The 14,824-nt window shown below is 43.7% G+C and overlaps 1 protein-coding gene across 8 annotated transcripts in view; it reads left to right on the top strand.

Moving 5' to 3' along the window:
- Positions 1-14,824, top strand: part of RTEL1 (regulator of telomere elongation helicase 1) — a 128,800-nt gene that overhangs the window by 42,531 nt on the left and 71,445 nt on the right. For all 8 annotated transcript variants that reach the window (XR_014790777.1, XR_014790778.1, XM_084854445.1 and 5 more), the window contains exons 17-18: positions 10,680-10,812; positions 11,984-12,097. Coding sequence is in view for 6 of the 8 variants with exons in the window: in XM_084854445.1 (XP_084710571.1) it covers positions 10,680-10,812; positions 11,984-12,097 (247 nt within the window). In the remaining 2 variants the exon portion in view is untranslated. The remainder of the gene's footprint in view (positions 1-10,679; positions 10,813-11,983; positions 12,098-14,824) is intronic.

Genomic DNA, 14,824 nt, shown 5'->3' with positions numbered 1-14,824 from the left:
TTTGTAGGGATTGATTCTGTGTTGTTTTGTCTCGGCAACAACTGAGAGGCAGAGCTGGGCAAAAATATAGCAAAACAATGGCATGGAGATTAGTTGGTCAAAGATTGGTAACTATAGGGGTCGGGAGGGAACAGTCCTGGCTAGAGTTGGGCCGTGGGGCAAGTGACCAGACAGTCAGGTGCTCGAGGAGGCTCTGGTAGACGGAAACTGTGACTGACAAAGAAAGGGTCATGTTCCATCAGCAGTTATGCTAGCTAAACAAGAGCACAGCAAAGGAGAGACTAATAGCACCTCAGACAGTGCTTTGAAGAAGCTACTAGGGTGAGGTAGTTCTTCATGAAATGAAGCAAGGAACTAGCAATAACTGAGGGCTTAAGTAGGCCAGTCAGCTCAGGTCTCTCAAAAGCTCCACTTCCCCCTGGGTACTGGCTGCAGCTTTAAAAGGCCCACCCTGATTTCTGTAGCATTTTGTAGTCTTAAGCTCCTACACAGCTGCATGACCTGAGAGGCTTTGAGAGAACCATTCTTGGAGGCAGAGGTTGCTGGGAGGGACACATCCGTAGGTGTGAAGGATGTATCAGGGGTCCCTGAAGGTCCACCCTGGAGTGGGTTGTTGGGTTGACTTGTTGAGCTCAGAGTCTTCTTCAAGGTGACACAGAGCCTCCAGACCCAAGGCCATGACAGGAGCTATGAATACCAAGGAGGCTGTGTGAGGCAAAGCTTCATATCACCCATTTCTATTTCCCCAAAGACCCTGTTTTTAAACAAACCCAAGCTCCACCCCCCCCCCCCCAATGATACCTTAGAAACATTAATTGTAAATACAGGCTCAGATCTGTTGGGAAGATATTTTGCACTTGAACTGTGAATGCACATGGACTGGGTTTAAGTTAGCATTACTGCCTTGTAAGATGATGGTTCACATCTTCACACTTCAGAGACTGAAATAACAGAGCCAGTAGCAGTCAATACCCATCCTGCTCTTTCAGTGATCCTAGGGAGGGTGCAGTTTGCACTTTGGGAAAGCCTGGACCTTGCTATTATATAGGTCAACTACTGAGGAGGTTTGCAAAGGTTTTCGTACAACTTTCCAGCTGGTGCTTTGTGTCCTCCTTCAGATGGCCCTCTGAGTTGCAGAACTTCCTTTTATCTGTCCTGAATTTCCTGCCACTCAGCTTCATAGAGCCCAGGGTCCTCCAGTGAAGCTGAGCTGTGAGAGATTCAGGACAGATAAAAGGAAGGGCTTTTTCACACAGCGCATTGTTAAACTGTGGAATTCGCTACCACAAGATGTAATGAGGCCACCAACTTGGATGGCTTTAAAAGGGGGTTGGACAAATTCATGGAGGAGAAGGCTGTCAATAGCTACTAGTCACAATGACTGTAGATTACCTCCAGTATCAGAAGAAGTATGCCTCTGAATGCTAGTCCAGTCACTTGGGATCAGTGAGAAAGGACTGTTGCCCTCATCATGTCCTGCTTCTGCACTTCCAGCAGGCATCTGGTTGGCCACCTGGAGAACAGTATGCTAGACTAGATAAGCTTTTGGTCTGATTCAGCACGGCTCTTCTTATGTCCTTAACTGCTGGCTCCCACGACTGTCTTGAGCAAGCGTTCTAGCTAGGGTTGTGTGTAAGAGCAAAAGTTGCGTTTGTTGAAGTTCTCTAAATTCCATTTGAAGCTTGTTCCATCTCGTGTCCGTATTAGATTGCGATCTTTGTTTTTTTTTATTTTCACATGAAAGTTTTTGCATATTTTTCCAAATGTATGCATCGGTTGTGCACATCTTTGAAATGTCTTCTACCATTGATTAAAGCATGTTTGCTTGCATTTTTCAAAAGGATGCATTTTTCCATGTGCATTTTTCAAATGCATGCATACTGTCCAACAGATTTTTTGGCTTGCAAATCACAAGCTTGGAAATGTACACGCTTGTACGGACCACAGATTGCATTCAAGTCCATATTCAGTTTGAAAGATGCAAACTGGGTAAATTCTGATAAAAAATGAACAGAAACAAATTTCTCATACATCCCTAGTTCCAGTCTGAATGTTTTTCTATCTACCAAGTCTTCAAGCAACCACCTATTGCCATGCTGCCTGAGGATGGTGGTCCAACACATCTGGAGGGTACCAGTAAATTAGAGGGCTGCAGGCTAGAGGTGAGCTGGGAATTTCTTTCTTTCTTTCTTTCTTTCTTTCTTTCTTTCTTTCTTTCTTTCTTTCTGTTTCTATACTGCCCAATAGCCAAAGCTCTCTGGGCAGTTCACAAAACATAATATAAAAACTTCAACATACAAACATTAAATACACAATTTAACCCAACACCCAATAAAACAACTAACATTTAAAAAGTCCCATCATATGCCATCAAATGCCTGGGAGTAGAGGAAAGTCTTAACCTGGTGTCAAAAAGATGACAATGTTGACACCAAGTAGACCTTACTGTGGAGAGCATTCCACAGTTGGGGGCCCACCATCAAGAAGGCTCTCTCCCTTGTTGGCATCCTTCAAACCTCTCTCAGAGGAGGCACTTGGAATAAGGCCTCAGATGTTGATCATAGCGGACAGGTAGGTGCATACTGGGAGATCTGCTCTGTCAGTTTTTGTGGTCCCAAGCTGTGTAAGGCTTTATAGGTCAATAACCTTTAAAGGCAACCCCATGTAGAGCAAATTGCAGTGATCTTGCTTGGAGTTTATGTGAACGCAGGATATTCCTGTCCAGATAGCTGAGCCAGCAGCAAAAGCCGATAGAACATACTCCATATCACTGAGGCCACCTTAGGCTCAAATGATAATGATTGTTCCAGCAGAACCAGCAATCTACATACGTGCAACCCCATCTGGAACAGGAAGAAAACCCTCCATGTCAGAAGGACCGCCCACTAAGAGCATCTCAGTCTTGTCTGGATTGAGTTTATTAGCCATCATCCAGGCCATTGTCACAGCCAGACACTGATCTAGCACATCCACCTTGTGACAATGAAAAGGAGAAATAGAGCTGTGTGTTGTCAGATACTGATGGCAATGCACGCCAAAGCCAAGATGAGCCCACTCAACTGTTTCATGTAGATGTTAAATAGCATGGGGACGAAACTGGTCCCTGCGGAACCCCCATACTGGAAAATCCATGGGGCCAAATAATATCCCTCAAGCACCACATTCTGGAGCTGGCCATCCAAGTAGGAGTGAAAACGCTACAATGCATTACCTCACACAGTCACCGCAGAAGAATACCATGGTCAATGATGTCAAAAGCTGCCAAGAGATCATGGAGAATGAACAGGATCACACTCCCCCTGTCTCCCAACATAGGTCATAATGCAAGGTGACCAAGGCTGCTTCCATGCCAACACCCAGCCTGAATCCTGGCTGAAATGGATCCAGATAATTGGTCTCATCGAAGAGCATCTGGGCAGCAACCACCCACTCGAGAACCTTGCTCAAGAAAGGAACGTTCACCACCAGCCTAAAACAGATATGATGTTCCGGGTTCACAGAGGGTTTCTTTCGGGGTGGTCTCACCGCCTCCTCTTTGTGGCAGCCCAGGACCACTCTCTTCTGCAAGGAGGCATTAATAATTTCCCTGTCTCAGCTGGCTATCCCCTCCCTGCCAGATTTAATAAGCCACAAGGGGCAGGGATCCAATACAAAACTCATCACACAAACTTGTCCAAGCACCTTGACAACATCCTTAAGCTGTACAAATTGAAACTCATCCAACAAAACAGGATAAGACTGTGCTCTGAATGCCTCGTCTGATTCTCCTGCTATAGCAATGTCCTGGTGAATGCAAGAGATTTTATTCTGGAAGTGCCTTGCAAACCTGTCACAGTGGGTGTCCGATGGTTCCATAACCTCATTAGGGCCAGCATATAGTAAGCCCCAAACAATCCTAAAAAGCTCTGCTGGACAACAACATAGGATGCAATAGAAATAGAGAGATAATGTTTCTTTGCCACTTTCACTGCCCCTGAATAAGCTTGAACATGGGCATGCAGCAATGTTTGGTCGCATATGTTAGGAATTCTCCATCTATGCTCAGGCTGTCTCCATGCCTATTTCATCACCCTCAGCTCCAAGGTATATCATGGAGCTGTATGAGCCCTACTTATCAGAGGGTGTTCAGGAGCAGTCATGTCAACTGCCCAGGCCATTTCTGACACCACTGCATTCCACAGATTGACCAGGTCTTTGACAGGAGAGCCAGCCATATCAGCCAGAAACTCCCCAGAAGACTCTGGAAACTATCTGGATCCATTACCCTCTGGGGGTAGACCATCTTAATAGCTCCCCCACCTTTGCAGAGGGGAAAAGCTGTCATAAGTCTAAACCTCAACAGGAGGTGATCTGACAAAGGGACCAATTCAAAATCCCCCACTTTCATATCACCTTCTTCATCGCCAGCTGGAAAAAAAAAACACAAGTCTGGAGTGTGCCCTGCTACAGGTTGGGACAGTCCCATGGTTGTTATGGAGGCCATGAAATCCTGAATTGTCCCAGACAAGGTGGCCTTGGCATGAATGTTGCTGTCCCCCAGAACCAGCAGTCTGGGGGATCTCAGCATCACATCCAAGACCATCAGCTCAGGTAGGGAGACTGCTGGACAGCGGGATGGGGAGGTACACTAGCAGAATCCCCAATCTGTCCCACAGGCCCATTACAAGATACAAACACTCCTGCATATCTCCCACCCCACCCCTTTCCTGGCTCTCATGTCTACCTAGTTATGTCCATTTCTGGTCAGGGCTTGCTGGTGAAAATGGACTGAGCTTTGCCACCTTGAAGCATCCATATTTATGTTGTATGCAGTTCTGCCACAGTGTATTGCTAATGAGGTTTTGCGCTTACTTAGGAAATCTTCAGATATTTCTTTTTACCAGTGGGTAGTATTCAGTGTTAGTCCTACTCAGAGTAGACCTATTTAAATGAATGGGACTTTAGTTAGCCATTGCCAACTGAAGCCCCATTCATTTCAATGGGTCTATTTTAAGTAGGACTAACACTGAATATTACTCAATGTTTCTGTTCGTCAGGTTGTTTTGTTTAAAATGAAGGATTATGTTTGGGTGGGTTCACTCAGTGGTTGATGTCATTCCTCGAAATGTAATGCTGTTGCAAAACATTGGAATGAGTTAAGGCTCCGGTTTTTCCCCCCGGTTACTTATGGTTTCTGAGACAAATGGTTTCTGTCATTTGTCTCAGGTTCCTGAAACATATGTGCAGATACATAAGTTCTACTGGCACCAGTGAGATATATGTACATAGTTAGGGCTAGGCTGGTCTTTTCTGAAGAATTTGTTGATTACATAAGTCTATTATGTCAGCATTATATCACATCCTTGGTATTAGTTACTTAAACATATTACGTGTTCTAAAGAATAAAGGTAAATTTATTTGGCTGTTAACTTTACAATGTTGTCAGCATCATTCAAGGCTATTTCCCCATAAAAATATTTCCCCGCAGTCATTGTTGTAAGTAGGGCTGTGCACCACTTCGGCCTGAAGCCAGAGTCGAAGCGAGCTGCTTCGAGCCACTTTGGGCCCCTTCCGAGGCAAAGCAAAAGGGGCACAAAGCGACCCAGAGCAGGTCAGGGGCTCTCCGAAGCGCTTTGGTGCACTTCGGAGCCTCGACACCCCCAGCCCAGCAGCGCCAACACCTCCAGGTCCTTATCTGAGCTGCCCATAGCCGTTGTCATCACCACCACCCCTGCCACCGCCGCCAGCTCCTGAGCCCTGCCCGCGTGCCGGCTCTTATTGCATGGAGTCGCTGGCGACTCCCTGCAGTAAGAGCCGGCACGCGCCCAAGGCTCAGGAGCTGGCGACAGCAGCAGAGGAGGCAGCGGCGGCCCAGGTAAGGAGCTGGGGGTTGTGCGGGGGCATCAGGCGGGACCCAAAGCAGCTTCCAAGTTGGATTGGGGGGTCCCTACACAGCCCCAGTTGTACATAATTCTAGGAAAAGAATACGTATCTGCCAATTCTGAGTAGGGAGAAATACTACCCGGTTCACATGATTGCGGTGCAAGCCATAGTGGCTTAAGTGCTGCGCATGCCAGTTGGATTTCCCTAAATACAGTCATTGACACAGCTTTCCATGTCATCCAAAACTGAACACCATGGCTTGTTTGAGGGGGCAGCAGCCCTCAAATAACCCCATGGACTGTTGCTGAAACCTGGCCGAGTCCAGAAGTACACCCAAACTGTGAGCCTGAGCCTTCGGCGGGAGTGTAACCCCATCCAGCACAGGTTGAATCCCTTTTCCCTGATCTGCCTTTTGACTAACCAGGAGCACCGCTGTCTTGTCTGGATTAAGCTTTAATTTGTTTGCCCTCATCCGGTCCATTACCGACATCAAACACCAATGATACAACAATAACAAACAAACAAAAAGTGGCGGGGGGGGGAGTCACAAAAGAGAGAGAAAACAAAGAAGAAAACGAAAGAACATATACAACCTATCCATTCACAATAATCATTTACATTACCCTTAATATAAAAAGAAAAAGAGGAAAAGGACAGGAAGGCCTGGCTTGCTATGGTCCATGGGTTCACGAAGAGTCGGACACGACTTAACGACTGAACAACAAAAAACACTTCCACTTCAAATTTATATGTTAATATAGGCAGTCCATATATCTAAATAAGCATCCATACGAAATTGATGACTGTAGGAAATATGTTCAAATGTAGCAAGAGCAGTAAGATTTTCCGTCTGTTGAATGATAGGTGATGAGTGTTTATCCTTCCAAGCTTGAATTACAATTCTCTTTGGAACTCCAAGGGCTCTCAGTATCCACTTTTACAGTCCATCTGTTAACCCCCACATCACAGGGATGTAATTTAAAAGCGCATGTACGTCCGCTATTATCACAGATTTTTCAAGAACAAAATTTATATGAGCAATGACTTCCAGCCAAAAGGAAGCCACTACAGGACATGCGCACATCATACGTCTCAATAAGACATTGTCACACATCACCAGCACCCAGCTGAGCTAGCCAGCTTCTTTACAAGCCTCTGTAGTGCCCAATTTATGTGTAACATCAGCTTTGTTGAATCAGCTTCAGTTTTAAATCTACAGAAATAATACATATTGAAGATAGGCTGACTTTCCCTTGATTAGACTGTATTAGACATTAAAACTCACATTGTAAACATCTAATTTACTACATTCCAAATGACTTTTATGAACAACTATCGTAAGTTTAGCTTTCTGTGAAGAACCAATCAATTCCTTCAACAGTGTAGGAAGCGCAGAAGCACTCATCACTGATGGCCCATATATAGACCCCAACAAATGCTGTAGCTGAATATACTGCCAACTAGCACTAGGTGGTAAATCATATCTAATTTGCAATACTGAGAATGGTAAAAACCCATTGTCCAGTTGGGTCTAAAGTATAAATTCCACTATCAGCCCAATTCCTCCACATAAAAGGCCATGTCTCTATTTTCAAAACTGGATTCTCCCATGAAGTTAATTTAGCATGCAAATATGGACCAAGCTGCAGCTGACAAGACCGTGCATGCCAAGTCTCTCTCATTGCTAAACTCATTATTGGAGCCATTCCTTTCTTTTTAATATACCTAGATCCTAAATCCAGCCAGCCAGAAGAGGTGCCAGATAATTTGACTCCAGAACAACTTATGGAGGAATCTATGCCTTTTGCATCAGAGATGTAATGCCACATGTTGGGCTCAGCTAAATGACTAGCTGTCCAGACTCCCAGAATGCTTAAAATGAACAATACCAATTGATGTACCATAGTGGAGTGTGCTGTTACGCGGCTGAGGCATTGCAGTTTGTTCGCTATCACTTGGTGAACACGGATAATACTATCAATATGCGCAAAGGGAGAACAAGCTATTGGAAATGAAATGAAGATATTTACAAATACTGGTTTTCTGTATTTAAGATGATTGGCTCCTGGGAGTAAATACAGAGAATCATTCCTTCATGAACTACAGTTATCTCTATGCTTGCTTTCCCACCTTTCTTGTGTGTCAAAAGAGCAAAAACTCAGTTGCAACTCAAACACAGGATCTAATTTGATTTATATGTGGCTGCCCATCCATAAATATTCTTTGGGCAGCTTGCAGATCAAGACAAATAAAACAAAATGTTAAAAATTTACCAAACACCATTATTAAAACCAACAAGCAATAAAATACAGCATAAAAACTTCCTCCTAATAAAGATACCATAAAACAAGTAGCAGCTCAGACTAAAACCTTGTCCAATTCCTCATGTTCCAATAACTGAAATTCATCCAACAAAGATGGACCAGGAGTGTTCTGGACACCTTCACTGATGATACTGTACCAACTGAGGAATCATAAGATGATGATTCTGAGCGACCCTCTAGGTGTCATCTTGCAAATCCATCACAGCATGCTGTCAAGGATTCTACCACATCTCCTCCCGAGTCAGATTGCAAAAAGACTACTTGGAAAAGCTCAGCACATTGCCACTGCAATGATAAAATGGTGGAGGAGAAAAAAACAAGGCAGGGCCAGTAATGGGCTCTCACTTGTGCCTGATAGGATTCAACTTCCTCCATCTGCATTCTGACCATCTTTGAGCTTGATTCATTGCCCACCTGAGCTGAGGGAATGCACCTGTATACCAGTGAGCTGCACAGTCTCTGCCCAGCAGAAGAGGACACTTGATTATGTCAACTGCCTTAGCAATTTTTCTATTCCATATAGCATCAAGGACTTAGAATTGAGCCCCTGCCGTACGAGCTGGAAAATCCTCCAACGCCCTCAGGAATCCATTAGCTTCTAGGGGCAGATGTCTTGCTCCTTTTGGAGGAATCCTCTCTGGAGGAATCCCCTTTGGAGGACAGTCTAGAGCTCCCTGAGCTGAACTTCTTGGAGGAGGGATGTGGAGGGTCCTGGGCTTGGAGGAAGTTGAGCTGCTGCGTAATCCAAGGGAGTGCAAGCTCCTAAAGGTTTGGGCTTGGCTAACTGCCAAGCAAAGGAGTGCCTGCCTAAGTAACCAGACTACACTTAGGTAAAGGGTTACTTACGAGGAAGATTCCTCGCAAGTAAGACCTTTCCTCAAATGTCTGTTATGACCTGCAGCTGTGATTCAGGCTCTGAATGCTCACACTTAAAAGTCTTCAGTTTCAGGCAGAAAATTCCCGTAACAAAGTCTGATCTCCATCTCCCAGACCCCAGTCTTGCATTCCCTGGCTACCTTGCTCTCTGTAGAACCCTGTGTACTTGGGCCCTTGAACAATCTTTGGACTTTGCTTTCAGTACTGACCTTGGCTGGTTTCTAGCTTCTCTGACTACCCTTGCATTTTTTTTCTAAGTGAGTTCTTCATTCCCTTGATTAACTCTTTCAGCTGTCCAGAACATGTCTGCTACAGTATTATTTTTCTCCATAAAATGACCCACTAGGATTGCAGTCAATTTTGTCATTTAAAATGTTGTCTCCACAAGGTTTAAAAGAAGAGTTGGATTTCTTTCCTGTTCTGTGGTTTTTGCTTTGGTGATACTTCCTCGATTGACTTTTTAGGGTGGTTATTTGGCAGTAATCTGATTCCCAGATGGATTGGTAACAGCTGTGTTTTACCAGACAGATACTTAAAACACTTTCTTTTCATATGTTACTTTTGTTGCTGCACTTGAATTTAAGTAGTTTACATTTTCAGAGATCATAGAATAATAGAATAGTAGGGTTGGAAGGAGCCTACAAAACCATCGAGTCCAACCCCCTGCTCAATGCAGGAATCCAAGTCAGAGCATCCCTGGCAGATCCCTTGTCCTGAATGCCTCCAGTGTGGGAGAGCCCACCACCTCCCTAGGTCATTGGTCCCATTGTCGTATTGCTCTAACAGTCAGGAAGTTGTTCCTGATGTTCAGCCGGAATCTGGTTTCCTGCAGATCTCTGCAAGTATTTTGAACAATACTTTTAGATACATGTAAGTAAATATATAACATTATTTTAGGGTGTATTGTATTTTTAAGAACTTATTATATAATATGTTTCAGTGATTTATGGTTTATTAGTTCGTTTTGGATTGTTCCAGGGGTTTTTTTGTTTTTTTTTTACAAATCTCATAAACATGTTTGTGGCCTTTATAGATAGCCCCTGAACATCTGCCTCTGATATTTTTTGAGGGGTCATCTGTGCAGGCACACAGCCCAATATCCTTCCCCACTATAGACTTTATTTTCATATACCTATTTCTATACAAGCTTACAGTGATCTCCAAAGACCTGAGGGAAATAGATGTTTTCCTCACCCTCAGAGCCTCAGGTCATGAGATTTCCAAGAGTAGAGGGTAGAATGCTCTCTAAAGCTCTAGACGTTTCCAAAATACTGTTCTGTGAAGAACCCATATGTGTCTGCACAGATATCCACTCAAAAGGATGTCACTTACAGGTATGCAACCTGTCCTTTAACAACGTTTAAGTGTGTTAGAGGTTTTTTTAATCACATATACTATTAATAGCTTCTGTAGTGCTCTTACAGCTCATAATATCTGCTCACAAGAATACCGTGCAGCAAAGGAGGTTGAGAAGCTGGTAGGCTGGTGCACACTTGGTGGCGGATGGTACTCAAGTGGGACACGCTGTCCATCTGCAGTAGGCTATGGCATAGTGCTCTTTTGTTGAACCACTGAAGAGCTCTTTAAAATTTTGCCTTGGTGTTTTGTTTGATACAGGAAAGGTCTTGAGCTATTGGTGCTTCAGTCCTGGATACAGCATGCATGAGCTAGTTCGTCAGGGAGTCCGGACAATCATCCTGACTAGTGGAACACTCTCCCCCATTTCCTCTTTTACTATGGAAATGCAGATGTAAGTTTCTTTCCTTTGTGTATATGAAAAGGCCTCCCTCCACACCAATCCTACACTTGGGTGTGAATGAAATTAATGGAAGCCTAGGTTACACTGAAAGAGGAACAAGTGTGGAATGTTTAAATTTAAGGGTGCTATTGCACTTCCAGTTTCCTTCTAAAGTGTGGTGCCTTTGTTCTCGTATGTGGGATACTTGTGACAAAAGTACTGAAGAAACGCAAACACTTGTCCACCATTATTCTCATGCTTACTGCGATACAAACTGAGCTCTGGCCATACCTATTTGTCGGCCATTCTTGGGGGCAGTTTCATTATATGTGGAAGTGCTACTGGGGAACTTCCTCCCTCTGAACCACTTGGAATTGGACCACGTTGAAAGATGTTTCGTGGGCTTACTTATTTGGCATGGTTTAAAACTGATATTGAAATCGTGGCAGAGTTGCACGTGGGGAGCAGTTGACGCACATGCAGAATTTTAATTTCTGAGATGCGTTTTCTCTTTGAGTGTGCCCATGTGGAGGCAGTGATAAATTACATATCAAACCAGCTATGTTCAAAGTAACATAGGTTCTGTTCTTGAGGCTGCTGTGCTATAGGGTTAGGGCTCATTCTTTAAATTTCTGCCTGATTGCAGAGCCCGCCTTTTTGCTTGGGCTTGCCTTGTCAATGGGAAATTTTATCTGCACATGCTTCTTTGTTTTGGGGAAATCATAGTTCCAAGTCATCCTATATCATTACTGGCCCTATGTCACCTAGGCCAGTAATCTGCCTGATATGCCTGGATAACTTTTGTGTGTGTGTGGCAAGTACACATTTAGGCTTTTATTTTTTAAAAAAAGCTTTTCTACCTATATTATGATCCTGGATGACTGGAAGTAGAATGCAGGCCTCTGGATCTCTCTAATACAGAAAGGTAATTCATACCACTTACAACAAGTGCAGATTGCAAAAGGTAGAGCTGGGAACAGGAACATGATGAGTCAAGTAGGAAGCCTACTTGCTTGCAGATGAGAATAGAGATGGATTCCAGCTTGGTATCCAAAGAGTGTTTGCATTCATATTCTAGCTGAGATTGGATAATAGTCCTACTGCTCATGGTTAAGCAATGAAGTCCATAGAATCAACACATTGGTGATACCCATAGAAGTAATATGTTGGTCCTTCCCTTTAGACCGTTTCCAGTTTGTTTGGAAAACCCACACGTTATTGATAAACACCAGATTTGGGTTGGGATAATCCCTAAAGGACCTGATGGAGGTCTGCTGAGCTCCACCTATGAAAAAAGGTAATTCCGTTCTGTTTAATAAGGCCTCTCTTTTGTGTGTGTTTACTGGCTTGGTCATTCAGTCAGTCCTCATTCCACCCCCAACTTCTACATTTGTGGCTTGTGAGAGTACAATGGCAAAGTTCAGACATAATGGTTCCCTATTATGAGAATGTGTCAGGGTGAGCCTCTGGCCCTTCTGTTCTTATTGAATCACTATTGAAGCCAAACTACACATGGCAACAGAAGATCTCTGGTCAGATCCTCAGCTGTTTTAACTGCTGCTGCAATGGTAGATTGGGACTGCAGCTCTGGGACAGCAGCACACCTAAAAAAAGATATTGTAGAGCTGGAAAAGGGCAGAAAGGGGCAACTGAAATGATCAAGGGGCTGGAGCATCTCCCCTATGACAGAAGGTTACAACAGCTGGGATTGTTTAACTTGGAAAAAAGCAGGATAAAGGGGACATGATAGAGGTGTACGAAACAATGCATGGTTGGAGAAAGTAAATAGGGAGACATTTTTCTCCCTTTCACATAATATTAGAACCCAAAGTGGTCATCCTATGAAGCTGCTTAGTGGGAGCTTCAGGACAGATAAAAGGAAGGACCTCTCCACACAGTACATAGTTAAACTATGGAATTCGCTACCACAGGATGTAGTAAAGGCCACCAATTTGGATGGCTTTAAAAGGGGGGGTGGACAAATTCCTGGAGGAGAAGGCTATCAATGGCAACTAGTCTTGATGGCTCTGTGCTACCTCCAGTACCAGAGGCAGTGAGCCTATGTACACCAGTTGCTGGGGAACATGGGTGGGAGGATGCTGTTTCGCTCATGCCCTGCTTGTGGGTTCCTGGTCAACAGCTGGTTGGTCACTGTGTGAACAGCATGCTGAACTAGATGGAGCCTTGGTCTGATCTAGCATGGCTCTTCTTATATTCTTATAGTTTAACCCTTTCCCCCTTGTGCCATTTCCTCTATGAGACTCTTCCAGTCCTCTTCACCAGAAGCTGCTATATGCTCTGCTGGCGAAATATGCAAGTACTTGTATGTATGTGTTCTCATTCTCTCTCTGTCTTTCCACCCCTGTGATCATCAAGCTTTGTTTTTAGCTTTCCTTGAAATTCCTTAGATATTTCACTTGAGGAGGAGGGGAATTTGGGTGGGAACTCCCATTCGCACCTGGTGCTTATGTTGTCGGTCTTGGTGGTGGTCACTGTGGTGATCTCAGATAGAGAGCTTAATAAAGGAAAGCACCCTAGGCTGCTGAAAGTTTGGGCAACTATATTTCACTGACTTGGAAAGCGAACAGTATTCCAGACAGTTCATGCAATAACTTGTTACAGGCTAAAATAGAGAAGGCTCTGTTAAATACAAATCCCACACAGCAAAAGATATAAAATTACATAGAAAATGCTTTTATCTCAAACGTGTATACAAAGATACACATAATATATAAAACATGCATTGTGTGAAGAAGTACTTTCATTGGTTTGTCTTTAATCCATTGCCCATCCATTTCACTGGATGACCCTGAATTGTGGAATTATGACAGACGCAGAAAAAAATCCTCTTTCTCCAGTCCATGCATATTTTTGTAAATCTCTGTTACGTCTCCACTTAGTCATCTTTGTTCTAAACTGAAATTTATTTATTTATTATTTGTATTTATGAAATGCCTATCAAATTTCCTTGGTGTTGTATAATCATTTTAAAAACAGAACAATAACACGTAACAAAAAAGCCCCAATTACTTTTGCCTTTCCCCATTGGGAAGGTGCTCCAGCCTCCTGCTCTTTTTTGTTGCCCTTTTCCACAGATTTCTTGGTATCATTTGTACGGTATCATTTTTGAGATGGGGTGTACAGTACTGTACTGGGGCATTACGTAACAGAATTGTATAATGACATTACACTACTAGAAATTTAATTTTCTGTCCATTTCGTAATAATTCATAGCAAGTTGATATTTGCATTGAGTAATCCACCACATCTTTTTCCCGGTTAGTTCAGACTCCATCATTTAAAATATTTAAATTATTTAAAATTTAAGGAACTATTTATTTACAAGTGAATATGGCCTTTTCAAAAGTACACTGGGTGCCACTTCTGTCAGTCACTTAGGAGCAATCCTGTGTCCGCTAGTCAGCAGCTAGACAGCCATAGGATAGGTCGGTTTCCGGGACCTGACCTCGGAGCCCACACTCCGAGGTCAGTTCCCTGAGAATTGACCTCCCCCGCCCGCCTGCCCCCGTGCTGCCTTGCAGGCAGCTCAGAACGGCCCCATGCTCCCCAGGAGCGCAGAGCGACGAAAACGGGGCACTCCTGGGAGTATTCTGGGCTGGGAAAGGCGGAAATGCCAGTAAGACACATCCTATGTGTCGTCCAGCAGCCACTTCCCCTGTTCCACCTTCCTGTAGCTAGACATCCGAAATCAGCTGTCTAGCCGCAAATGCAGGGCGGCTGAAGCACAGAGGGGACAATCCCTTCCGTGCTTCTCTGATTACGCCCTTAGTATTAGAAAGTAAGTATTACAAACATGTCATAACTAGAGGTTGATAAATCTGTGAATTTCAATTTCTCTAAGTTTCTCATTTTTCCAGCCTTCTGTTCATCCTATTTCCACAGTAGTTTGAGGATTGTTGCTTCTTAACATTTGCACAAAAATCTGTACACATTTTGGTAATTTTCCCTAATATAATGTATTTTTTAATGTTATTTTGACTAATAGATGCATTTTGTGTGCACA

The sequence above is a fragment of the Heloderma suspectum genome, chromosome 4, assembly GCF_057233095.1.
Source record: "Heloderma suspectum isolate Gila_16-S chromosome 4, 16-S_ref, whole genome shotgun sequence".
In the NCBI taxonomy this organism is placed as follows: Eukaryota; Metazoa; Chordata; class Lepidosauria; order Squamata; family Helodermatidae; genus Heloderma; species Heloderma suspectum.
This window is presented reverse-complemented; position numbering and strand designations above follow the sequence as displayed.